The sequence below is a fragment of the Staurois parvus genome, unplaced genomic scaffold (assembly GCF_062004578.1).
Source record: "Staurois parvus isolate SC_StPar_1 unplaced genomic scaffold, SC_StPar_1.0 ptg001087l, whole genome shotgun sequence".
Classification (NCBI taxonomy): Eukaryota; Metazoa; Chordata; class Amphibia; order Anura; family Ranidae; genus Staurois; species Staurois parvus.
Window position 1 is genome coordinate 1741457 of NW_028318883.1, and position 27339 is coordinate 1768795.

A 27339-nucleotide genomic window follows, 5' to 3' on the forward strand; every position below is an offset into this window, starting at 1 on the left:
TGTCCCGACTGGGAAGATTTCACCCTATCTGACCTTGTGACTATTGTCACTGAGACAGAAACTGATGAGAAATCCCCATTTTTAAGCTGTCACCAAACAAGAGGTGAGGGGAAATCTTCCAATAGGGTAACCTGTTCCTGTGACAACAAAAAAAGGAATTTCCCTTCATTTTGTGATTTCCTCTAAATTTTTGTTGCATTTCTGGCAAAGAAATTGAAGGAAAATCTCCCCAATGAGGAGATCAGTAAACCAGACATGAGTTCTAATCATTCCCCAATTTAAGGATAAAACAAATGCTTTTGCCTCAACACACAGATTACTGTGGTTCAAGTAACCAAAAATACTGTACTCAGGGGCGGACTGACCATTTGGAAACTCGGGCACTGCCCGAGGGCCCGGGGTCAGTAGGGGGCCCCATGAGATGCCCCTGGTACCTTTTATATAGGCTTTTTTGAGTTTGGGCAAGGACACAGGGGCCCCATGATCCCCTATTGCCCGGAGGCCCCATGAGTTGTCAGTCTGCCCCTGACTGTACTTGTCAACAACTTTGTACATCCTAATGTACTCCTGGCTCATCAGAGACCTAATATACATCCTAATGTACTCCTGGCTCACTGGGGGCCTTTTGTAGTTCTTTTGGCAGATTTCTGTGAAAAATGTTTCTATGTATTAAGGCAAGAAAAAAAACCCACTTTTTACCCTGTACAACCAGTCCTAGTTTACAAAGTATTGTTACTGTAGATAAAAGTTACAAATTGTATGTAGGCATTTTTACTGTTACATTATGTGTTTGGTACAAAGCATGGCAAAGTTATATGCAAATGAAATAAAGGCAGTTTCTGGAATTAAAGAGGTTGTAAAGGTAAAAGTTTTTTTTATCTTAATGCATTCTCTGCATTAAGGTAAAAAACTAAAAAACTTTCAATGTCAGCTCCCCCCTGCCTCCCTTTAAATACTTACCATATCTAGATCCAGAGCTGTGCACATCTTCAGCAGTGCTGCTCCTTTCTCCCATCTTCGCCTCCCCAGGGTTGTGCCACATTGTGTGTGTCAATAGATGCATGCAGTGCAGCTTGGGTTTGAGCCTACATGAGTGCCCCCATATCACCCAAGCTTGTTATGGGGGCACTCAGAGACCAGAAGACTGTCAGGTGGGGGACCCCAGAAGAGGAGAATCGAGGTAAATCCATTGCAAAGGGCAGGTAAGTATGACACTATACCAGGAGGCTTTACCTACAGTGACAATTTGGTGAACATCAAATTCTCAATATAGCTCCTAAAGTGTATCTATTAGCAAAATAGAAAATTACATATAGGATACAGTCTGTCACTTGAAATAATACAGTATTTTTTTATCTAAGTCGCCTGTAACATAATTTTATTATCTGTAAATCCTGCTAGTAGATCAATTTCCAAGGTGACAATCCTTTCTACAGTGAAATCATACAGCAACATCCTGTGGACCTAGACAGACATGTAGTTTAAATGGACTTAAAGTAATAGACAAAAAAATTAAAGCAGTACTCCAGCTATCACTTTTTAAACAGTTGCAGCAAACATTTTTGTTTCTTTTGATAAAAAGGGTTAAACAATAAATAAAAGCTGACTATTGTAAACACCCCAGCATGGCTTTAACCAACTCCTGTAACTGCAATTTTTGCCCAAAAAGAAGTGAGCAGACAGGCTGTTTATTGCAGAAGAGACAAGCAATGTTTCTTCAGCAATAAAATAAACGTACCTGCCTGCTCAGTGTTCATTACAATGTACACTGAAGTAGGCATGTGCCTGTGTGATGGGATGACTGAAATCAAGATGGCCAAAGATCATCACCCGGAAGAAGCCGGGGAGAAGATGCCAGTTTTGGTAAAGGACTTCAGAGTGTTGGAGTGTTAGAGCTGCAAGTTAAGTATTGCAGACTTTAGTTCTGCATTAAGCTGGCCATGCTCTAGTAGATTTTTTAAGAAACGTTTGTACTGATATTTGCACAAAACATTCTGTACATTTGATGTCTGGACGAATGTAGTTTGAAAGGATTTCAAAGTTTTGTTTGTTTTTTAACATTCAGTTTTGGAAACATTGTAATTTCCTACATGAAAACCACATACACTATTCAAGAACTCATTTAATTAAAAAAAAAAAAAAAAAGAATTTCATCCTGCTCCCATTTTTCATCACTGTGGCCAAAAATGTACATTGATTAGTTTCCACTAACGATTACAAAATCAAACGAGCATTCTTCAAATGAAAATTTTTGAACAAAATTCTACTAGTGTAAGGCCAACTTCACTGGTAGGGCTAACTGGTAATAAGACTATGCTAAAGAAGGCGAATAAAAAAAAATGCTGTTTTATTGTTACGGACAGACTGCATCATATTATTATTTTTTATTATCATATATAGTATGTCATCTTTCATTTTGCTCATAGTTTGACTCATGCCACAGATAAAAGATCACCTGAAGTCTGACAGTTGCTATCAATTGTCAGTGCTCTCACACTGCAGATTTCAAAAACAGTGAACAGTGACTTTCTAAAAAGTGTTATTCCATCTTTAGACTAGATTTTTAATCCGACAAGGATCCTACACCTAAATGATGACCTATCCCCATAGTAAATGTTTGGTACATGTATAATGTTATGGTGTGTAGTACACAGATCACCTGCACTGGTGTCTCCTCAGTGAATTGTGTGGGTGACCATAAATGCGCCTCTTTCTGAAGGAAGCAGTGCTTCCGCAAGTAGACTGATTTGTCATTACTGATATAAATAGAGACCTGCAACCTGTGATGTGTATATATAGCAATGACTATTTTTATTCCCCTTTTCCTTGAATAATTGAGAAACACACAGTGACAAAAATCATACAATTCTCTGTCAAGCCCAACATGATGTTCTTCATCAAAGACAATAGTACAAGGAAAACAGAGCCCTGAAACATGTTTTCATGTGGACAATTAAACATATGACCCAGAGGCAGATCATGTAATATTACATCAGCCATATGTGATTGCTGTAATTTGACTGAATTGTACTAGAATTATGTATTTCATATCACCTCTGGTGCTGAGGTTAACAAGTCCAGTAAAGCAGACATACTGCATACTGTGATAAGAACCTCCTAACATGTCAATCAACCTTCCAAACCAAGCCCATCTTCACCCCCCCCCCCCCCCCCCGCACACACAAACACACAGCCAATAAAAAGGGCCTCTCTGACCAATCACTCCCAATGGGTAGAAGTGAGGGATTTCTGGCGGTGGGCTACTGAGGCTTCAGGGCAGGGTTTAGCCCTCAAAATTGAAGAGTCAAGTCACTTGTAACAAAATATACTAAAAACAAAAAGGTTTTTCTGGTAAACAAGGATAATAGTAGACAATGTGTAATGTTTAAAATGGATGTCAGATGCACTTGAAATGCTGGTGTAAGAGTAACAAACAAACCTATTCTTGAGAAACCACCTCTTCACTTGCCAAACTATCAGCCATATGATTTCAAACAAAGGTGTTTAGGGGATTGCGTTTCCGGCAAAGCTGACCAGTCTGAAGCTCTGACTCTTAATCCTCCTCTATGGCTGAGGTCACATGACCAATTTATCAGCATTTTTGCCAAGTGACCAGTGATGTGAATTTCCTTTCCCTTAGTATCTGCACATGTAGTATGGGTGTAAGATCAGGTTACAAGGGGGTCCTAGTATAGCTCTGCTTTAAAAAGTCTTTGAGTGACACACACTGGGGGTTATTTACTAAAACTGAAGAGTGCAAAATCTACTGCAGCTCTGCAATCAGCTTCCAGGTTTTATTGCCAAAGCGTAATTGAAAAAGCTAAATTTAGAAGCGGATTGGCTACCATGCACAGCTGCACCAGATTCTGAGTGCTCCAGTTTTAGTAAATCAATCCCACTGCTTCTGCGCCTATGACTGCTTTTCTCTTTTATTCATGAGCTATGTGCTATATTTACATGGTGAAGAGCATCTCAATTTCTCTAACCTTAACAATTCTTTATTTCTTCATTATAAACTGACAATAACCTAAACAGTCAATTTGGAGAAACTTCCTTTCGAAGGAAAAACAGATATTTTCAATACTTGTATTTTATATGTTTAGGAAAATTGTAATTGTATTTCCCCCCGTTAAAGATGAAGCTTCACTTCACGTTCTTAGAATGTGTATGAGGTGGCCACTTTTCACAGCACACACCTTTGCCCTGCGGCTACACCCCTGCATTTTTTTCCTTTTTTAACCTTGAAATTTTTGCTTTATAGATAGTGTGACAAAAAGACATCCCTGGTGAATTTATCACGCTAAGGAAACTTTTGGCCAAAAGGTGCAAATAAATGTCACAATGCCACCTTAAAAAATGTACAACGTATTTGGCCTTTTTGTTTCCTTTATTTTAGCATCCATTGATGACACAACTTGATAGTAAATAACCTATGGTTATATTGCTGCCTACAAGAGCACTAGGCACATAGGAAGCTGAAGGCCAGCCCACTAGAAGCTATACCTTCTCTCATCTTGCATATACTCTAAGAAAAGGGTTTCAAGGCGAGTACAAAAATCCTACTATCCATCGTCCCCTGAGAGGCACATCTTCATAGTAAGCAAACTAGGGACTTTCAAAAGCAGTCCAAACCCAAAGACAGGCACACCAAAATAAACACTGGTGAACCAGCCCAGCAAGAAAAATACAAAGCAAAAGTACAAACCTTGTAGAGCCTTTTGACCAAAACTAGCATCTATGGGGACTGGGACATCAACCTTGCAAATTGTATAGAAAGCATATGCAGAACACTAGGTCGCAGTCCTACAGATGTGAGACCAGATGACAAAATCCCAGGAGGCACTCATTGCGCTAGTGAAGTGAGTTTAAAGTAGCTGTAAGGGCTCACGTTTTTTTGCCTTCATGAATTCTATGCATGAAGGTAAAAAAAAAACCTTCTGTGTGCAGCAGCCCCCGACCCCCCCAATACTTATAAAGAATGCAAGAATACTCTCAAAAAGTATATTTTAGTGTGCCAACTCGCTGCATTCAGTGTTGTCACCATAACTCCAATAAATACATACCCGAGTCCCCTCTTGACCCAGCGGTGTGCATGACAGCAGCAGCTCTCCCAGGACTCTTCTCATCGGCTGAGACAGCAGTGGGAGCAATTGGCAGCCAGTGAGTCAATGAGGAACCCTGAGGGTCTCTTCTGTTATAAAAATCCTGCCTGTCAGTGATTTTTGTAATCCTCAAGTTTACTACCACTTTAAGCATTGCCAAGATTACTGAACCTAGGCCATCAAAGTCAGCAAATGAGAAGCAGAGTGGTAATGTCAGTGGAGGAAAGGCATACCAAACTCATGGTGCCACCAGCACATATGCTACATCAGCATTTCCATACTTGAGACAGATCTATTTTATTTTTTATTTATTTCAGGTACTTATATAGCGTTGTCAATTTACGCAGCGCTTTACACATATATATTGTACATTCACATCAGTCCCTAACCCTCAAGGGGCGTACAATCTAAGGTCCCAAACTTACATTCATACATACACATACTAGGGCCAATTTAGACAGGATCCAATTAACCTACCAGCATGTCTTTTGGAGTGTGGGAGGAAACCCATGCAAGTACAGGGAGAACATGCAAACTCCATGCAGGAGGCGCCATGGTCAGGAATCAAACCCATGACCCATTTACTGCAAGGCAGACATGCTAACCACTAAGCCACTGTGCTGCCACTGTTGAACCAAGAAGCTAGAATCATCACATCCAACATTCCCAAATACAGATGCATTTTATGTCCTAGAACATCTCTTGAGCAGACCATTCTCGCAGGTCCAGACTTTGTTAACAAAATCTGCCTGCCAGTGTTTCACCCCAGGAAAATGCACTGTGGATATCCTTGGAACATGACTCTCCTCACAGGACAGGGTGGATTGTGTTGCGGCGTTGATTCTTACTGAGAAGCATGTAAGAATGTATTTATTTGTATTATTAAAGAACAGAAAGTCAGCTCTGTATTGGAAAGTACTATCCCTCAAAGTACCACCTTGTTTACAAAGTAGCTTTTCTTTGAAAACCTTCACAAACGTTTATGCTAGACACTATTGTGTGTATATGTGCATGCAGGGGCAGACTGACAACTCATGGAGCCCCCGGGCAATAGGGGATCATGGGGCCCCTGTGTCCTTGCCCAAACTCAAAAAAGCCTATGAAAAAGGTACCAGGGGCATCTCATGGGGCCCCCTACTGACCCCGGACAGTGCCCGAGTTTCCAAATGGTCAGCCCACCCCTGTACATATTACACCTTCCCTGTCCAGAGCAGTGTTCTCCCCTCCATCATCTATTTAGTTAGTTTACCCATTTGTCCCTCTTATTCTGTTTTTGTTGTCTGTGTTTGTTAATTAAAACATGTGACCCAGGAAGATACACATGCAGTGAATCAGGGGCGGACTGACAACTCATGGGGCCTCTGGGCAATAGGGGATCATGGGGCCCCTGTGTCCTTGCCCCAACTCAAAAAAGCCTATGAAAAAGGTACCAAGGGCATCTCATGGGGCCCCCCTACTGACCCCGGACCCTCAGGCAGTGCCCGAGTTTCCAAATGGTCAGTCCGCCCCTGTGTGCATGTGTATACATACAGTCAGGTCCATAAATATGGGGACATCAACACAATTCTAACATTTTTGGCTCTATACACCACCACAATGGATTTGAAATGAAAGGAACAAGATGTGCTTTAACTGCAGACTGTCAGCTTACATTTGAGGGTATTTACATCCAAATCAGGTAAACAGTTTAGGAATTACAACAGTTTGCATATGTGCCTCCCACTTGATAAGGGACCAAAAGTAATGGGACAGAATAATAATCGTAAATCAAACTTTCACTTTTTAATACTTGGTTGCAAATCCTTTGCAGTCAATTACAGCCTGAAGTCTGGAACGCATAGACATCACCAGACGCTGGGTTTCATCCCTGGTGATGCTCTGCCAGGCCTCTACTGCACCTGTCTTCAGTTCCTGCTTGTTCTTGGGGCATTTTCCCTTCAGTTTTGTCTTCAGCAAGTGAAATGCATGCTCAGTCGGATTCAGGTCAGGTGATTGACTTGGCCATTGCATAACATTTCACTTCTTTCCCTTAAAAAACTCTTTGGTTGCTTTTGCAGTATGCTTTGGGTCATTGTCCATCTGCACTGTGAAGTGGCGTCCAATGAGTTGTGAAGCATTTGGCTGAATATGAGCAGATAATATTGCCCGAAACACTTCAGAATTCATCCGGCTGCTTTTGTCAGCAGTCACATCATCAATAAATACAAGAGAACCAGTTCCATTGGCAGCCATACATGCCCACGCCATGACACTACCACCACCATGCTTCACTGATGAGGTGGTATGCTTAGGATCATGAGCAGTTCCTTTCCTTCTCCATACTCTTCTCTTCCCATCACTCTGGTACAAGTTGATCTCGGTCTCATCTGTCCATAGGATGTTGTTCCAGAACTGTGAAGGATTTTTTACATGTCGTTTGGCAAACTCTAATCTGGCCGTCCTGTTTTTGAGGCTCACCAATGGTTTACATCTTGTGGTGAACCCTCTGTATTCACTCTGGTGAAGTCTTCTCTTGATTGTTGACTTTGACACACATACATCTACCTCCTGGAGAGTGTTCTTGATCTGCCAACTGTTGTGAAGGGTGTTTTCTTCACCAGGGAAAGAATTCTTCGGTCATCCACCACAGTTGTTTTCTGTGGTTTTCCGGGTCTTTTGGTGTTGCTGAGCTCACCGGTGCATTCCTTCTTTTTAAGAATGTTCCAAACAGTTGTTTTGGCCACGCCTAATGTTTTTGCTATCTCTCTGATGGGTTTGTTTTGTTTTTTTAGCCTAATGATGGCTTGCTTCACTGATAGTGACAGCTCTTTGGATCTCATCTTGAGAGTTGACAGCAACAGATTCCAAATGCAAATAGCACACTTGAAATGAACTCTGGACCTTTTATCTGCTCATTGTAATTGGAATAATGAGGGAATAACACACACCTGGCCATGGAACAGCTGAGAAGTCAATTGTCCCATTACTTTTGGTCCCTTAACAAGTGGGAGGCACATATGCAAACTGTTGTAATTCCTACACCGTTCACCTGATTTAGATGTAAATACCCTCAAATTAAAGCTGACAGTTTGCAGTTAAAGCACATCTTTTTTGTTTAATTTCAAATCCATTGTGGTGGTGTATAGAGCCAAAAATGTTAGAATTGTGTCGATGTCCCAATATTTATGGACCTGACTGTATATACAGTGCATTCTAACAGCAAAAACCTTCCTGTCATAATTCCAGGGGCAGCCTGTTCACCTAGCTTCAGGTGTTCCTGTCTACCTTTGGTGCGCAGACCCTGGAAATGAGGTGATCTTGCCAAGACATTCCCCACGAGCTTTAGAAAATTGTCAAGTGATTTAACTTTCAAGCAGCTACCAAAAAGTGAAAATGTTCCGTTTTTATATGTTGCAGACACTGCTATGAATACATTTACTGCTTTTCTGCTGCATGAAACACAGACATCTTGTATGATTCTCTGGCACAGCTCTTGCTTTGCTTCCTTAATCTATAGTGTGTGAGGTTCCCATGGTAACCTCATAGATTGCAATCGGCTCAAGGAGACATCCATGTTAATCCAAGCTGCACTTAATATCTCAGATCCAACCCAGGGTGATTGTACGGAAATCACCAGATAACTGATGGCTACTTTAATTTTGTGCTCCACTCTGTGATTGTTAAATGCACTTTTATCCCAGAGTTGGATTTTAAGAAGCCAAGCCAAAGAGCAAAAAATAGAACCAAAGTGCTGTCACCCATAGCAGCCTGATCTCCAATAACTCCATTTGATAGCGCTGGGTGCCACAGCGCCGTCATGTGGGAGGCACCTACAGACAACTTTCCTTTACCCCTAGCTGCTAAATGATGTGGTGGGTGAGCAAAAGCAAGGTTTGTATATGCTACTGGGGAGGGCTGAGCTAAAGCATATCTAAACCAAAGAACAGAAAAAGTAATATATTGGGCAGCACAGTGGCTAAATAATTAGCACTTCCACCTGGCAGTACTAGGGTCGTTGGTTCGAATCCCAACCACGGCACCACCTGCCTGGCAGTACTAGGGTCGTTGGTTCGAATCCCAACCACGGCACCACCTGCCCGGCAGTACTAGGGTCGTTGGTTCGAATCCCAACCACGGCACCACCTGCCCGGCAGTACTAGGGTCGTTGGTTCGAATCCCAACCACAGCACCACCTGCCCGGCAGTACTAAGGTCGTTGGTTCGAATCCCAACCACGGCACCACCTGCCCGGCAGTACTAGGGTCATTGGTTCTAATCCCAACCACGGCACCACCTGCCTGGCAGTACTAGGGTCGTTGGTTCGAATCCCAACCACGGCAGCACCTGCCTGGCAGTACTAGGGTTCGTTGGTTCGAATCCCAACCATGGCACCACCTGCCTGGCAGTACTAGGGTCATTGGTTCGAATCCCAACCATGGCACCACCTGCCTGGCAGTACTAGGGTTGTTGGTTCAAATCCCAACCATGGCACCACCTGCCTGGTGTTTGCATGTTCTGCCTGTGTGGGTTTCCTCCGGGTACTTCAGTTTCCTCCCACACTCCAAAGACATGCTGGTAGGTTAATTGGCTCCTGTCTAAATTGGCCCTAATATGTGTATGTATGAATGTAAGTTAGGGACTTTAGATTGTACGCCCCTTAAGGGTTAGGGACTGATGTGAATATACAATATATATGTAAAGCGCTGCATAAAATTGACTGCGCTATATAAGTACCTGAAATAAATAAATATATTGAAGCTTACCAGTCTTTGGATGTGGTACTTGCACATCTTTTTTTTGAAGGCTCAGTACATTTTCTGCAAGTAGAGAAGTATAGTACCTGTTGATCCTTGCACACGTTTTGATTACATGTAACTTTCTCTGCGCTAAACTAAAATCTCAAACAATATTATCAGCTCTCTCAGTTTTCTTATGTGGATTTAAGAAAACACCCTCTTCTCCGTGTTAGAGATGAGAGGGGCTTAATCTTGTAGTCCTTAGCAGGAGAGCAGAATAGGGTGACAACATTTCTCTCCCATAGTACAGTGAAATGAGCAAGTGTTGCCAGCCTATGACAGAAGGTCCGTTACTGGTACCATTAACAGGTGAAAAAAGTAAAAAGGCCTGAAAAAAGAGCACTAATGTAGTCATCACATCTACAGACCGGGCAACTTGCAATATATCAAATGATTGTTTTTGGGTTCAGATTCCCTTTTAAAGTGAAACTGCTGTTTTTCCTGAATATTTTGTCTTAATTAGGCAGGAGTCTTTAACTCAGCAGGTAGCTTTTGATCTGCTCATAAGAACCGTATAATGTAACAGATGGTAAAACAGATGTGAAAGGATTTGACAGAATCTGCTAAGACAATACCTTAAGCAACATCAAATAGAGCGGAATGCTACAAGTGTCTTTCGAGCTGTATGTTGCAGATCACTGCAGCAAGGCAGTACTGTAATTTATATTCTGTGTAGGGCTTCTTGGTGGGTTTTAGCTCTCCTCACATCAAAAAGTCATAGTGAATGCTATAGGGTCTGGCCTTTCACCTTGTGGAAACAACCATCCTTGTACTATCCATATAATTAGGCTTCAGATGTAATATTTTGTGCATGTAATAAATGATAGAGCACATCCCCTCCCCCAATGCATAAATACACAGCTACAAGTGCAGTCACGACACGGTAATCCTCACATTTCCACTCACTGAAAGCTTCGTAAAATACTCGCCTGTATGGAAACCTCTGTTCAGAAAGCAAGAGAGAGTTTATGGCTGAGATCATTTGGGTGGTATTAAAAACTAAAATACATACGTTTTTTTTAAAAATACACACTTGACATACATACAGTGCAGTACTAGCAGAGAGCAACTAAGAGGATTAAATACAGTCTTTGATACTGGAAACCATGGAGATTTAATAGAAAATGATTAACAGAAACTATTTTTTTTTTCTGGGTGAAGGGTGATACACAACCTATATATGAAAGAACTCTCGACTTTGCAGTCCCAATGTAAAGCTCCACTGCCATTCAGACCCCTCTCTTTCATTTGCTACATGCTAGCTCTGGGTCTTTGAGTAAGAAAATATTGAAGCATGAGATAGCCAATCAGGTAGTGTTTTTTTTTTTTTTTTTTTAAAAGGTCAGCAATGGAAGTCTCTTCCATTCCTCCGGGGAGACTGTTGTTGGTGATCAGGCCAGATAACCACAAAGATCTCTCAGTAAACAGTACCAGTCACTGCCTATGCTATCACAAGGGATATCGTTCATCTCTTTTGATAGCTATAAAGTTGATAAAAAAAAATAAAAATCTGAAGCAACAGCATAAAAAAATTATTACAAAAAAAAAAAAAAGATTTAAAGCACCCCCTTCCCCCATGCTCATGCACACATAGGTCCACACATATATGTATCACTGTGAACGTCACAGTGAGAACAATAGCTCTTGCACCAGAAACTGCATTTGATAAACCACTGTGCAAATATCGTGTGACATAAAAAAATTGCACCAAAGACAATTTTATTATCCAGGGTCTTTGCTTTCAGAAACTATATAGTATAGTGGGGATTCTAAGTCATTTTCAAGCAATAAAATGCTGATTGTTACATGTGAGAAAAGTCAGAATTGGCCTGGATGGCAAATGGTTAATCATACTTTACAAACAGCTATTGGTTATAGAAGTGTGTAAAGGCTTCATTTACACCAAGGTAGATGCAGAAAAGCAGAGTTCTGGGTGTTGCACAAACACGGTCATGATGGGGTGACAGGACATTGAGAGAAGCCAATAGGCAGCATGTTCTGACCGCTGCAAATGGGGTTCAGGATCACATGTAAAGCACTGAGAAAAGGAAAAATGCAGTATGAATGAGTGTGTTACTGATAGAATATATTCACAGCAGGTTTGATGTTCATCTGTTTCTGCTGTAAACTACTGTATACTTGTGTTGGCATCAGATACATCTGTGTTTGTTTGTGTGCCTCACATTAAAAAAAAAAGAACACTTTGTACCCATTCAGGATTCCATGGACCAAAATGTGGCAATTGTAGGGCTGGTGGACAGCAGCTGGTGTTCTGCACACTTCACTGTCTAAGTCAGGGGTCTCCAAACTGTCCTTTGCTTGCCTTTATCCAGCCCTTGGGGCACTACTATGCCTTCCACTGATATGAGACACTATTCCTTCCACTGACACCAACAATGAGGTGCTATTCCTCCCACTGCCACCAGAGATGAGGAAAAAATTCTCCCACTGACACCAGTGATGAGGCATTATTCTTCCCACTGACATCTATGATGGGGTACTACTCCTCCCACTGACACCAACGATAGGGCACTATTTCGCTCATTGAAATTAATGATCTGGCACCATTCCTCCCACTGACACCAGAGATGAGGAACAAATTCTCCCACTGACACAAGTGATTGGACACTATTACTGACACCAATGATGTTATTTTATTACTCCCTCTGAACACCAAGACTATGGCATTGTTTACTCCCACAGATGGCCTTGGCATTTTCTACTCTCACTGGCCACAGTCCAGCCCACCTAAAGTTTGAAGGGCAGTAAACTGGCCATTTGTTTGGAAAGTCTGGAGACTCCTGGTCTAAGACATTGTAAGTGCAGGCATAAGCACCATCCATCTCAGCTAGTAGGTGGCGGTGGTTAGGAGCGTACTTTGGTATCTTTACCAATGGTCCCTGCACTTCATCACAATTGATGCTTATATCTGTTACATTATTAGATTTTAGGGTTTAGTAGCACATTGCTAATAAATCTCTGAATATTTGATCAACATTACATTTAATTCTGCTTGAAGAATTTCTGTGTGACCAGTTTCACACACCCATTTTCTTGTAAGAGGTGTGTCTGTTGGTGGCTTATTTGTAAAAGCACCATTTTTACAGGCTCTATTTACCCCAATAAATGGGTGGAGCAGGGGCGGACTGACCATTTGGAAACTGGGGCGCTGCTCGGGGTCAGTAGGGGGCCCCATGAGAAGCCCCTGGTACCTTTTACATAGGATTTTTTGAGTTTGGGCAAGGGCACAGGGGCCCCATGATCCCCTATTGCCCGGGGGCCCCATGAGTTGTCAGTCCACCCCTGGGGTGGAGTTGTAAATTACACACAATGCAGGTAGCAGACACTTTCCAAGTCACAGCCCTTTACCAAGTGTTCAAATCAGGAGTTCTGACTCCATTGACTGCATACTTGTTCCAGGTTAGTGAATTAGAAAGTACTAAGACCAGAAAGGCTGGGCGATCAGAAACTTTACAAGGTCAGCAGTGGAAACCTCTGTTTACATCTCATGACAGATTACCTAACCAAAAAGATCATGTAGTGTATATAGTAGAACAATGGCCAAATGTCTCAGCTACAACCTTTATACTCATGGTGGGAAATGGCACAAATTGTCAAAGCCTGACACTTCATAAGTGAGGATGTACTTGAAGGTAGTTGGTGATTGATGGGACCTTGCCAGAACAGACAATGCAAATATGGTGGCTCTTCTGTGGATATTGCAATGCTTGTCAGTTCCAGAGATTGGGGGGGGGGGGGCAAAGCTGTTGCCTTGTCTAGGGTCCCATTCTGCCACAGTCTGTTCCTGGTACATACGCTGCAACGACATAGCTGGGAAACTTGTATAGGGGGAAATATGTAGGCTTGATCTCTCTTGAAAATGCCTGTGGACCAATACCTTTGGTTTCTAACAGATTTTTGATCCTGCCAGCCAGAAAAGGGTATTTACATTACGATTTATGCTTAATTGTATGCTGTGTATTTCCCTTCATAGATTAACACAGGAAAACACTATTTTGAGTCCATTCAGAGCTGGTTCACACATGTGTGGTGCAGATTGAAGCTCAGGTTTCACAGCTAATTGACACAGTAGTTGTTCAGCAGTTCAGTTCAGGTATACATCAGGTTCAGAACTGGATGAGGTCAGAATTTTATCTTGTTCACACATGTACGGTTTAGAAATGGTTCCCATAGAAGCCAATAGCCTGTAATCCACACCTAAACCAGACCGCACAGCTCCGAAATTGTACAGGACTCTTTTTCAATCCGCACTGAATCCGCACTTCCAGTGCACTGGACATATGTGAACAGGCAGCATAGGAAGCAATGTTATTTCACATGTCATGTGGATTGGATGCGGATCAAACCGCCTCCAATTTGCATATATGTGAACCGGCACTTAAGGTTCTTATTTTACCTAAAGCCTTGATGAAGGGGGGAGTCTTTTCTGACCCTTAAATGCGTTGGCTGTTGTTTTAGTTTAAACCAATAAATTAATGTGGAACTCTTTTAACCTTTTGGTCTAGCACTCCTTCAATTGGTGCATTTTTTTTATAAAGATCAGCAGAAGACTGCTTAGAAAAAAAAAGCAAAAAAACAAAAAACAAAATTAGGATTCCTACGTGCTCCTGACTGAAAACCACTGGGATCCTGTTTTTTTTGCTCTAGCTCTACTCTAAACATACTCTACAGCAGGGGTCTCCAAACTTTCCAAGCAAGGGGCCAGTTTACTGACCTTCAGGTTGTAGGAGGGCTGGACTGTGGCCAGTGGGAGTAGAAAATGCCCCAGCATCAGAGCCCCATCACTGGTTTTAATGGGAGAAATAGTGTCCCATTGTTAATATCAATGAGGTGAATAGTGCCCAATTGATGGTGTCAGTAGGAGGAATGGTGACCCATCATTGGTGTTAGTTGGTGGAATAGTGCTCCAAGGGCCAGATAACGGCAACCAAAGGGTCACATCTTGCCCCCGGGCCACATTTTGGAGACCACTGCTCTACAGCATTATGTTTCCATTTATATAAATAGACAAAATACAGTGCAGCGCTAAAAAAAGATGATACAGTGCAGGACTAAAAACTGATGATAATCAATCAATAATACATATAAGTCATAACAAATCTAAGTCAATGAAGCGCTATGAGTGGCACAATAAAATAAGTGCAGCTGTGAAAGTCTTAAAGCAAAAATTGTTCATAAGATGGTGAAGGTCTAGTATAGTGTATAGTGTTGAAAACTGGTCCTATTGCACAGGTGGTGTCAGATTATTCCATGTGACTTTTATCCGTGCGGGAGATTGATAAAAATGCACACTTACCATAGTTAAAGCGCAATGTGTTGAACAGTATATTGACCAAGGATCTGCAGGAAGCCCCCTTTAGTTGGATCAGACAGACAGCATGGGAGGAGACTCCCTCCTCTGGATAGGAGACTGCTTTGCAACCATAACCCTACTGGGGGGGGTCCTGGGAAACGTTAGCTCAATAAAGAGCCAAAAAAGGTGTTCATAGTGTAGTATTATTCTTTTTATTGATAGCTACACTGGAAGATGACACTAAAGTCTGCTGTACTTGCAAGTGGATTCTTGGGAATACAAAGAACCAGCTGTCTGTACTCCCACATTCATACAGCTCATAAGTACATACCTCGAATAGCTGTACTATATGTACCTGGAAATGATTAAAAAAAATCCAAAAAATAGCTACTCTCAATGTAGATTGTGCAGTGCTAGACTGTGAAGATGGTGTAGCTATCAATAAAAAGAATAATACTACACTATGAGCACTTTCTTTTTTGGCTCTTTATTGAGCTAACGTTTCCCAGGACCCCAGTGGGATTATGGTTGCAGAGCAGTCTCATATCCAGAGGAGGGAGTCTCTTCTCATGCTGTCTGATCCATCTAAAGGGGACTTCCTGCAGATCCTTGGTCAATATACCGTTCAACACATTGCGCTTTAACTATGCACATCTGATGAGTGCGCATTTTTATTAATCTCCTGCACGGATAAAAGTCACATGGAATAATCCGACACCACCTGTGCAATAGGACCAGTTTGCAACACTATCCTCTGACCAGAGTTTGTCAGACCTTCACCATCTTATGAACACTTTTTGCTTTAAGACTTTCACAGTTGCACTTATTTTATTGAGCCAATCATAGCGCTTCATTCACATATATTTATCACTTATATTTATTATTGTTTTCTTATCATTATCACTAATAATTATGTATTTTTTAGTCCTGCACTGTATCATTTTTTTAGCGCTGCATTGTTTTTTGTCTGTATTACATATAAGGTCTAGGGTTCCTATTTAATGCATTTGCGGTTGATCTTATCAGATCCCTGAGCGCTCGCTGTCCCTTTATTCAGTTTATATAAATAAGTTTTGTCTTTATTATGCACAGCAGACATCCAATATTCTCTATGGCTGTGTTAGTACATACATACATAGCAGATAATCTTAGCTGACTGAACATTGAGGTAGGTGAGCACTGGCTGGCCCTGTGGTGAGGTGTAGGTGCAAAGGTGTGAAAAAGCTCAAACTGTAATTTGAATTTTGTACTAATATTGCATAAAAGAAGAAGGAGCCTGTTTTTAAATGATAAAAAATATTGTTCAAGCAGTTTGTAAACTTTTTTGTATTACTTGTTTTATATGTGAGATCTTCATTTCCATATTTGATTGTACAGTAGTGTTTTTAACAGTGTGAAATATTTGCTTAAAAATATTTGTAAAGAGACATACATTTTTTGGAGAATTAACATTCATCAACCTCTGTGTGGTATCAGAAACAGAACTAAAGGCTGCAGAATATTAATTACAGTTTTGATTGCTAGGAAAAGGTGTATTACTTAATATACTTATAGTTTCTTATTATGGAAAAATATGTAATAATTGTACGTATTTAAAGTAAATAAAAATGTGTATTTGATACAGTTTATACACTATAGACAAGATCTAAGAAAAACTAGAACATTATGTGCCTTCTCCCCTTTTTTATGGCTGGTTTTATTTTTCCTCAGCTTTATAAATATTAAACTCAATTGATCTTCCTGAGCACGCATCTCTTCATGAACAGACCCTTGCTGGTCCATGTTCATCATAAACTGACACAAGGTTGATAGTCTTTGTTCTCTAGCTGCAATTTATGATTGGTAACTTGTTGATATAATAATGCAGATCAGGGAGAGTACATCTATGTGTAAGAAAATGATCATTAGCCATCATTATATATTTTATTTTAGAGCAGTCAGCAGCAATTTCAGCAAATGTGTTAAATATAGTGACAAACGATTGCGTGGAACGATGTGAAGAAGACACTTTGTGCTGTGCAATACTTGTGGATGTACAGTACAGCGAAGGGAGGGGAGGGAGTTAATAGTAGGGGAAAGCCTCATTTATTATGTGCACAACAGCCTGCTGATTGGTTGGGCAGTGCAGGTGGGTGTGATCAGGGAGCTGTAAAGACGGATTGCCTGAGCTAGAGCTGGGAACACCACACAGTACTAAGAAGCCTTCAGTACGAGGGGAATCCGAAAGAGGATCTCTCTGTTCTGATCAACTCACTACACCTTGCACACCACCAACACTGCCTGCTCTCAGCTCATCCCCAAGTCAGCAAGGGATTTCAACTGGTCTACACCTTCTTGAATATAAAAGAGCTGCACACTTCTCCTGTCTGCAAGCATGGTTCAGAACGTGATTCTGGTCTTTTTCCGCAGGCGCCTGAGCCAAAGACCAGCTGTGGAGGAACTGGAAAGAAGGAATATCCTAAAACGTGAGTATGATGTTACTTTCTCTCGGTTGTGTGAATGTGAGGATCCAAGGGTGCGTGGAGTGTTGTATACTTATTTATAGTAATGGTTGAGATCCAGGCATGGAGAAGGGGATGCTTAGCATATCTGAGATAGATGGTTAGATGGCTATTGGCATGTTGTACAGCACCTGCCTCTGGCTTCAGGCCTGGGAAAATCTAGTTATGTATGCAGTTTACATACCAGTTTGAATATAAAAGTGGAGTCATGGATGGGCTTGGTAATCGGCATTCAAATGCTTATGGCCTGCCTGTGTCTATACCAACAGTTTAGCCCTAGTTTAGGATCAGGGCTCTCCTAACCAGGGGCGGACTGACCATTTGGAAACTCGGGCACTGCCCGAGGGCCCAGGGTCAGTAGGGGGCCCCATGAGATGCCTCTGGTACCTTTTTCATAGGCTTTTTTGAGTTTGGGCAAGGACACAGGGGCCCCATGATCCTCTATTGCCCGGGGGCCCTATGAGTTGTCAGTCTGCCCCTCCTCTTGTATTGAACTGTACTGTTGCTGTATTGTCTCCCGTTATATTGTAAAGTGCAGAGCACCCTGTTGGCGCTATATAAATACTGTATAATAATAATAAAAATTTTAATAATTTAACCTCTAGGGTAGCGTGGGATATACCATGGACATTATGGTATAAAAATACCTGAGCAAACCTTTTGGCGCTATATAAATACTGTATAATAATAATAATAATTATGATCGATATCTATCTAATAACCGAAGTTGTTATTTTGGTTCAACATTTTATACACAGAACAAGTTCTACAGGGAGAGGGGGATAAAAAAAAACACACAGGTTGCCATATGCAAAATTTGCAATCACTTTTATAACAAGGCCCAGTGTGAGGTTTTAACTATATAAAACTAATGTAAGTGACACTTCATACCTAAAACCTAATCATTCACGAAAAATTAGTATTGATGATTGAACACAATGAAACACATACAAAAATATTTAAGGAAATTAACTGAATGGTTGTTACGAGTAATGCCACTTCTTATATAAATTAATTAAAAAAATTAGTATTAATTTACTAAAGAATCCAGTTCTACATGAATCTGTATTTTCTTTTTCTATATTCCTCTAAACCTGGTTGGGTACTTGAAGTAAACACAGGCCTGTGTAAAAATGGCTGAATCCTTTATGATCAATTAGCCTCAACTACAAAAACAGAGGGGCTGATATACTAAGCAATCACGTGTATATCATTTGAAAGCCCTAAGAGCTATTATGTGCCGTAACACTTAGCAACCTGATTTTGCCAATCAGCTGAGAGCAGTCAGAATAAAACTTGTTAGTTGCTATAGGTTGTTGCATACTGCACTTTGCGTTTAGAGCTTTTCTGTACTAAAGACCTACATGCAGCCATCTTTTTCTAAAGTCAGGAGATCAGGCATCAGAAGAGGGACAATTCCCTGTTTTGAGCCTTGGTATTTTTCCTGCCCAGCCTCAGAGCATTCCTCCTCTTCTGCACCTGTTTGAAGAAGGCCATGTTTTGACAGTTTTCCTCAGGCGTCAACCCCATGACCTCTGCTTTCAGACTGAAGATTGTATTAAAGCACAAAGCCCTAGTTAGCTAGCTGTCTGTAGAGTGTCCCTGCCCCAGGCTAATCCTGGTGTTTCCTGAAAGTAGGCTTCCCTGGATAACAGACACTAGTGACCTGCTGTGTAGTCCCACACACAAATCTGACCTTTGCAGTCTGAAATTTCACACCATACCGAATGATGCATCAGTGCTATAAAAATAGTGTATGCTAAATCTCATTAACAGAGGAGTTGTGACATAGTTCATGATGCAGGCCACACATCGGGACTTGTAAGGGTCTTTTTAGAAAGAACCTACAAGCAGAGTGCTACTATGTGCAAATAACGATGACATTCAAACAAAAGTCAAGAAAAGCTGATTTTAGATTGGTTACAGTGGTTTACTGCACATCGCATCTGTCTACACTATCCTGTAAAGCTGACCACACACATTACAATCCAACTGTATAATGTCCTACAGACTTACAAACTATGCAGAGTGAGGGTCTATCTGTCTGCATATACTATACATGGAATAGACTGCTTACGTAAGATCTTGTACTCAGTGGCGTATTTAGGTTTTGTGCTGCCCTTGGCAACACAGAATTCGCACCCCACTCATAGAGAGCCTGACATTGACCAACAACACCCCTGCCCCCATCCATAGAGCCACTACCATCGCCCCCATACACCGGCCACTCCCCTCCCAGCGAGAGAGAGAAAGACACTCGCCTTCACAGCTCTGGACATCCCCAGGAACGAGAGTCAAGCAGCCCGCAGCCTCTCTCAGATCCAGTCTGGTCCCTCAGCCGCATGTGTCCCCTCTTTCGTCCCTTTTCCAGGGGGGCGATGCTGCCCCCCTGAAAAATGCTGCCCTATGCAAATGCCTTGTTTGCCTTGTGGTAAATACGCCCCTGCTTGTACTACATAATGAATATAAGTAAACAACATACTAAGGTATGCCAGTCATCTAAGTATACATTTGATAATACGCTTTATCAACTCACCACTATGTTTGTTATAAGCCCAATTGCAGGAAATAGCTTCTGAAAAGAAGGCAAGAACAAGATCAAAAGAGAACGTTCAATGTGAGCGTCCTGCTTTAAAAATGCAAAATTTTATTGGAATAAAAACTAATAAAAACACCACATTCTTGTTTTCAGAAAAATTAGTTTGTATATCAGAAAAAGTGTTTACTTTTAAATGCAGGATCTAAGAAAGATCGTTTTGGCTCATTGGGCGTAAAAACATTTACTAAAGGCCTAGGTTTCCATCTGTGACCTGCAGTAACTCACAAGTTTTAATATGCGTGGTGATAAGGCAGCCGATTCATTTGAATGGGTTGTGTACTTCACCAAATTCACACCCAAAAGGTGCATGCAATTTTTTCTAACATAGTTTACCACAACACACTGTAGTGCACTACCATGCAGTGTGGTGTGCTGTAATAAATGTGGGTTGGCAAAGGGTGTCACTAGAAATGAATGGCACTGCAGTGCACCAACGCACAACTACAACAGGTGTATGAATTGGAAAAATCATACTTTCACACTGATCCGTAGTAAAAAACGCAATAAAAATGCACGAGTTTTTGCTGTGTTTGTATCAAGTTTGTGGTATGTTTTACACAGGAAAAGTGACTCAAAATTGCAATGTGGGTGCATTTTTGCCATATTTTCAATGTATTTCAATGGGGAGGTGTGTTTTTGGTGCTGTTTTTTTACCGCATCAAACCTGCACCAAAAATGCAACAAGCAGGATTTTACCAATCACAGCAGACCCGCAAAGGATCAGTGTGAAGAGTTCCATAGGATTACACGGTCATACGTTTTCTTCCGCTTTTTAATGCAAAAGTAGAAGTAAACAGATCAATGTGAAAGCAGCCTTAGGGCACTTTCCCACATTGATGGTCGAAGAGTAAGTAAAAATAGGTGGATGAGCCATAGTTTTGCCACCCACTGAAATTCTAACATTACAGCCTGACAGGTCTGTAAACAAGCCACAGCTGCAGCAATTTTAATTCTGGCTGCTGAGTTTGACAGGAGGCACCGCCTGTCAAATCTGCTCATCGAGGTGGGGCTGCATCACTACTGCAAACCAAGTGCTCGTCTTGCTGCTGTGGTGTGGTCCCCGCATTGTGAAATTGCCAATTGGAAATTTAAAAAAAAAAAGTTAAATATTAAATAAAACAGCTAACAGGAGGTGTCAGTGGCACTTCCTGAATGCCTGTCAGACATTGCTATACCTTCCTTTGAAGGAGCCCTTAGGCTACGTTTAAACAACCCTTTTAATTGAATGCCTTACATACTGTCCTAATTATAGAATCTGATTGCCTTAATTTGGACCGATGTATTATAAATGCAGCAGAGAAAATATTCATTGCCAATACCACAAAAACACTGTTTAATTTTCCCAGAGCAAGTTAAAAATTAAATCTGATTGATTGTTATGGGTAATCAGGCAGTTAGAAAAATAAAATGCCAAACAAAATGGGGGTCTGTCTATATATCGAGGCCACAGTAGAAATCCAGACATCAGAGACTTGGGGTACATTTATCTGCACTAATTGCTGTAAATGATCACATCTCTCTGTTATACAATGAATAGGATATACAATGAACAGGATATTCCTAGATGAGAGTCTAGTACATAATCAGTTTCTGCTGTAGCGCTGCACTTATAGCTAGAGTCAAGGACAACGGCTTCTTCGAAAAACGATTCGTGATGTCTGCCTTGCACAAAGCACTGACAGCTTGCCATCTATGTGCTATTGAATAGATGCTGCATTCAACACAGGTGTATCCTGTGCACAATAGACATCAGCAAATCTGTTCTCAGCATAATAAAGAGGGATTAGCTAGGTATTCCCAAGATGTACTACATGTCCTCATATCTCCATAGAAACTCCAAATCCACAGGCATTTTATACAGTGATCCACCAGAGACGTTTAAAAAGCAAATAACTTGATAGGTATAGAATAATGCATTAGTGTGGGCTAAATTCTTGTCTCTAATATACAATCTTGTATATAATTTATACAAATGTATGCTGATTTAATTACAGTGGATTTTGATTACACTGGGCTAGTACTTCGACCATGAGGGGTCTAATTTTGCTATAGATGTGACTGTTTTTGTCATCAGTACTAATAATCAGTTCAGGGGACATTGGCGTAACTGACAGAGAGAGAAGGTTGGCCACAGAAATCATATCTAGTGCAGAAAATATCTGACAATGGTCATGTGACCATCTCTTTGGATTAAGAAATCTCTATGCCAGTGCATACTATGTACAGAGTTTGGAGGAAATAGCTTTGTGATATGAGAAAATTGTTGAGGTTGTAGCTATGTGGTTCTCCCCTTTAATTAGTACCAGGGACGGACTGGCAACTCATGGGGCCCCCGGGCAATAGGAAATCATGGGGCCCCTGGGCAATAGGAAATCATGGGGCCCCTGTGTCCTCGCCCACACTCAAACCACACCCAAAAAAGCCTATGAAAGGTACCAGGGGCATCTCATGGGGCCCCCTACTGACCCCGGGCCCTCGGGCAGTGCCTGAGTGGTCAGTACCTATAAAATACCCATTGTAGCTGGTATTCAGAATCAGAAAAGGATGGTATTTCTGGGGCTGCTTTAAACCCATGCTAAGACCTCTGGCCTATCCAATTTTTAAGAACCAGTTGTGCAGGGTGGATTTTTCCTGACAACTGCAATTGTTCCCCAGTATTTTTTTGCTGCAATGTCTGCACAGGGTATAAGAATTTATGCGTGTCTGACACAATCATGCATGTTTATATCACAATCCATCCACAAAATAATATGCAGAGCATATCTTTAAACAGTCAAACTTATGTTTGTGGACACTTTTAAAGAACTGTCGGCTGATCCAGGAAGGTCAATTTTCATACAGCCAATTTTTAATTACTTGAGTTTCTTGAATCTAGAAATAATATAGTTTATTTGGTTAGGTATGTGTAGCAATCAGGAACCAAAATTGTTGAGTGGCTCGTTTACTTCTGTGTAGTGGCAATGTATAAATGTGTTTCGGTCCAATTTTTGTCATATCAGGGTGCACTGGCAATCCATTAACTTCAGTAAGCTAGTAATGTGTGACCTAATGCGCTGCAAAAATGTAAACGGACCATAAAAGAGAACTAGACAGTGTGTGTGTGTGTATATATATATATATATATATATATATATATATACACACACATACATACACACACACATATATATATATATCAATGCATATACTGTATTACAATTGTTAAGTAGTATAATAAAGATAGTTGGGGTACTACCAGTAACAAGAAAGGTATGAGGGAAACACTGGATGACAATGGTCACCTGGCTGATTTCATACTGTCTGCAAGTGTGCGGGATTAGAGGGATTTCCCAAAACGCAAATCTGAAAGCAGGCATCCCTCCACATTTTGATACAGACTTCGTAATGGTGACCTGAATCTTTTTTTAGCTGACAGAGCCAAAAATAGCAATCTCGTTTACTACAATCCTACAGCAGATAATGAATTCCACCCACCAGCACTGCAGTAGGAGCTATTTTTAGCTTCTGTGCAGAGGCGTTCTGAGAAATTGTAAAGCGGCTACAAGAATGCGAAGAGTCTCCCAGGGAAAGACCTTGCCACAAAAGACACCTCTCAGTTCAGCAAAAGGACGACCATTACCTAATAATCAATACTACTAGCCATTTGCTTCAGCGGCCAGATTACGGATTTCTTTAGCTGCTGATGTGAGCATCAGGTTAATATTGCCAAATGTCTAAATAAAATATTAAATACAATACAGATTACAGTCCATACAGCAAAATTATGATGATTATTATTATTATACAGTATTTATAAAGCGCCAATAGTTTGCTCAGCGCTGTACATTACAAAGGGGGACAGAACATGTGACAGAACAATACCAATACAATGCAAAACATGAGGGGATTGAGGGCCCTGCTCTTTGGAGCTTACAATCTAGGAGGGAGGGGATGGAAAAAATGCCACATATATAAAAAGTTAAGGGGTTGCATTAAAGAATATTAGATCATAAGATATGCGAAGTACTATGGATTAGTCTGTAAATACTCCATATATAACTACAATGTATTCACGTTGTTAGGTGAAGAGAAAACAACATATGTATGTACAATTAATAACTCGTTCAAGTCCAAGCATGTGACTGACCAAAAATGATATGCAATGCTATTAAATTTCAACAGATTAAAAAGAATAAAATGAATTTTAGTCCTTCTTTAGATATGTAGTTTGCCATGTCCATTGAGGTTTAGATATCTAATATCTAACCATTTCAAGATTTCATAACTAACCATTTTGGCTATTTCAAAATGGCCCCCATTCTGCCAATTCCACTCTTGTATGACTGCACTGCTTTAAGAAAGCAGTTTGGGATTTGTTCAGTTAAAAACACCAGGTGGATCTATCAAATGGTACACTCATATTACTTTATATAATACAACAATCCAGACTTCTTAATCTGGCTTAGTCACAAGTCAAGGCAGTGAAAAATGGACATTCATTTCACAGGCTGTAGACAGTGCTTGCTGGGTTTGTTCATTACATGGCTCCATTAAATATAGTGACCTTTTATTATGACAGTGCTGCAGGTCATCTGTTGTCATTGGAATGAACATAAAGTGATCTAATTTAGCATCTTCACAAGAGGAAAAATTTGCTAAGCAAAGGAGCCAAGTTGTAAAAGATCTCTGTCAAGACAGAGCAGGCAACAGGGCCCAAAGTGTACTGTATAGCAACCCCTCTACCAATCTATGGACAGTTCCAATGCGTCTTGTTTTAGATACATGCTAAAAAAAAACTTGACAACTTACACTGTGTTTTCTTCTTTAACAGAGAGAAATGACCAGACAGAGCAAGAAGAACGAAGGGAAATCAAGCAGAGGCTGACAAGAAAGGTGAATAACCTTGTCTTCATACCATAAACGCATTGTCAGGAATGCAAAAAAGAATCCCACTGTCTACAGACACCATAATTACATATCTATCGCTGTAGATACAGGCTTGCAAGCAGGCACAGCAGCTTATCAGAATGCACACAACAATGATCTGTGGCTTTTGACTGATTAAACCCAGTTACTGAACTTTACACATCATTGCTTTTGTGCATTCATTTATTAAATTAGCCGGATGGTTTTGTAATGTTTCTTGCAGAAACGTAACAGGCCAAGGTGAAAATTCCCTGCAACCTGATGCAACCTCTTGACTGAGCACTATATCTCTGGGCCAGGCTCTACTTTTCTATCTTCCCTGCCACTATCATCATGGCACCTGCTTTCAAGTCAGAAATCCAGGGACAGGCTCCCAATAAGATTTTACTCCATGACTGTATAATTGTAGGCAAAGAGCTGAAATACTTTATTGCAATGAGGGAGGAAAATTTACAGTGCTGTAATCTCTGCTATTGGGCACTATGTTTATCTTAAGCCCGGTTCACATGTATGCGGCTCAGTGTGTGGTGGGTGCATGGGCAGGGTAGCCTGTTCATTTGAATGGACTGCTGTGCCTGCATTTCCTGCAGGGAGAAGGTCCCTGCACCTTTTTAAAAATGTGGTTGCATGGACCATGCAATTTTCATGTGCAGAAAACTGCACCACATTTTTTTAAGAATTAATGGCACCCCCTTGTGTTTTCTTTGCGCCACGTCTCGTGTGTGGCTGCAGGAATGTGTGTGATTTACTAGCACTCCCACACCCTCATATATGTGATGTTCGGATACCCATTTGGGTTATTTGACTTTTTTAATTAGTTTTAAACAAAGACAATTTTGTCCCTGATATATTGCTTTTGATTCTGCTTTCTGCCTCTTGCATTGGGTTGACAAATCCAAGGGACAGGATTGTGACCACTGTCTTTGCAGCTTGATTTGAACGTCTGCATATTAGGGTATGACCTTTGAAGCCAGACACCTTTTGATTCATATAGCGCAAGTTAAACAAGTAATTTTTTTTTACCAGTCTCAGTAACCCCAATATATCTTTACTTTTACAATGGGGATTTAAATATTGAAACCTCACTGAAGAAAATACTGAAAATGTGACCTGTTGAGGGTTTCTAAAGACTAGTTACATAGTTAGTCTGGCTAAAAAAAAGACAAAAGTCCATCCAGTTCAACCATAAAAAAAAAAGTTATAATCCAATACCCACAGTTGACTAGAGCCAAGAAATACGGTGTTAAAAGGATAAGCTCACCTTTGGGAGCATGTCATGTGTTCCACCCATTTTTAGGTTGGAACATGTAACATGTTCCCAATGCTGGAGCCACTGCCCAATCCCCCACTCCCTGTGACAGCAGTACGGGAGAAGTTCACCACACTAGCTGTCACTTTTTGAATAGAGAGGGCGATCTGCTGATCGCTGATGCAATGGTTTATAAGCTCCTGCAATCAAAAATAATAAATGCACATTTGTTAACTGCAAAAAAATGTGGTTTTATTTTTATTTTGGTCAAAAGGTGGACTTATCCTTTAAACGAGAGGGGGAGAATGATAAGTTGCTATGGTCAGGACAGGCTTGCTTTCTCAGACATTATCCTCCTACGTTTGCTTTTGTCTGTAAATGGTTATGTAGGAGATACAAGGCAGTTTCCTCCTTCACCAAATGGAAATTTCCTGAATGACAGTCTGTAAAATACCCATATCACAGTCATCTTGTACCATGTCACACTGATATCCTGCAGCTTACAGGTGTTCCATGCATAGTCATTTACTGCTATTAGGCTGCATAAATATCACTCGCTCAGTGGGATTTAAGCTAAAGTGGAAACGCTTTGGGCAAGAAAGCACCACTAATTTCTAGAACATGCTTTCATGTTTGCTTTACACTCCTCACTGAAGCAACATAATCTGACTAACTCTGTAACGGAACACTGAACTATATAACTGATATTTTATTCTTTTTATGTAGCTCAATCAAAGGCCAACAGTAGACGAACTGCGAGAGAGAAAAATCCTGATACGATTTAGTGATTATGTGGAGGTGGCAAAAGCCCAGGATTACGATAGAAGAGCAGACAAGCCATGGACCAGATTATCTGCAGCAGACAAGGTACCGTGTGTGATATAATGAGACAGAT

At 40.9% G+C, this 27339-nt stretch overlaps 1 protein-coding gene across 5 annotated transcripts in view; it reads left to right on the forward strand.

Moving 5' to 3' along the window:
* Positions 1-27339, forward strand: part of PHACTR3 (phosphatase and actin regulator 3) — a 190255-nt gene that overhangs the window by 94296 nt on the left and 68620 nt on the right. For 4 of the 5 annotated variants that reach the window (XM_089658654.1, XM_089658657.1, XM_089658655.1 and 1 more), the window contains exons 9-11: positions 17600-17655; positions 25101-25162; positions 27171-27311. The exons of the other annotated variant lie outside the window; for it this stretch is intronic. In XM_089658654.1, the coding sequence (XP_089514780.1) occupies positions 17600-17655; positions 25101-25162; positions 27171-27311 (259 nt within the window). The remainder of the gene's footprint in view (positions 1-17599; positions 17656-25100; positions 25163-27170; positions 27312-27339) is intronic. 5 annotated transcript variants of the gene reach the window in all.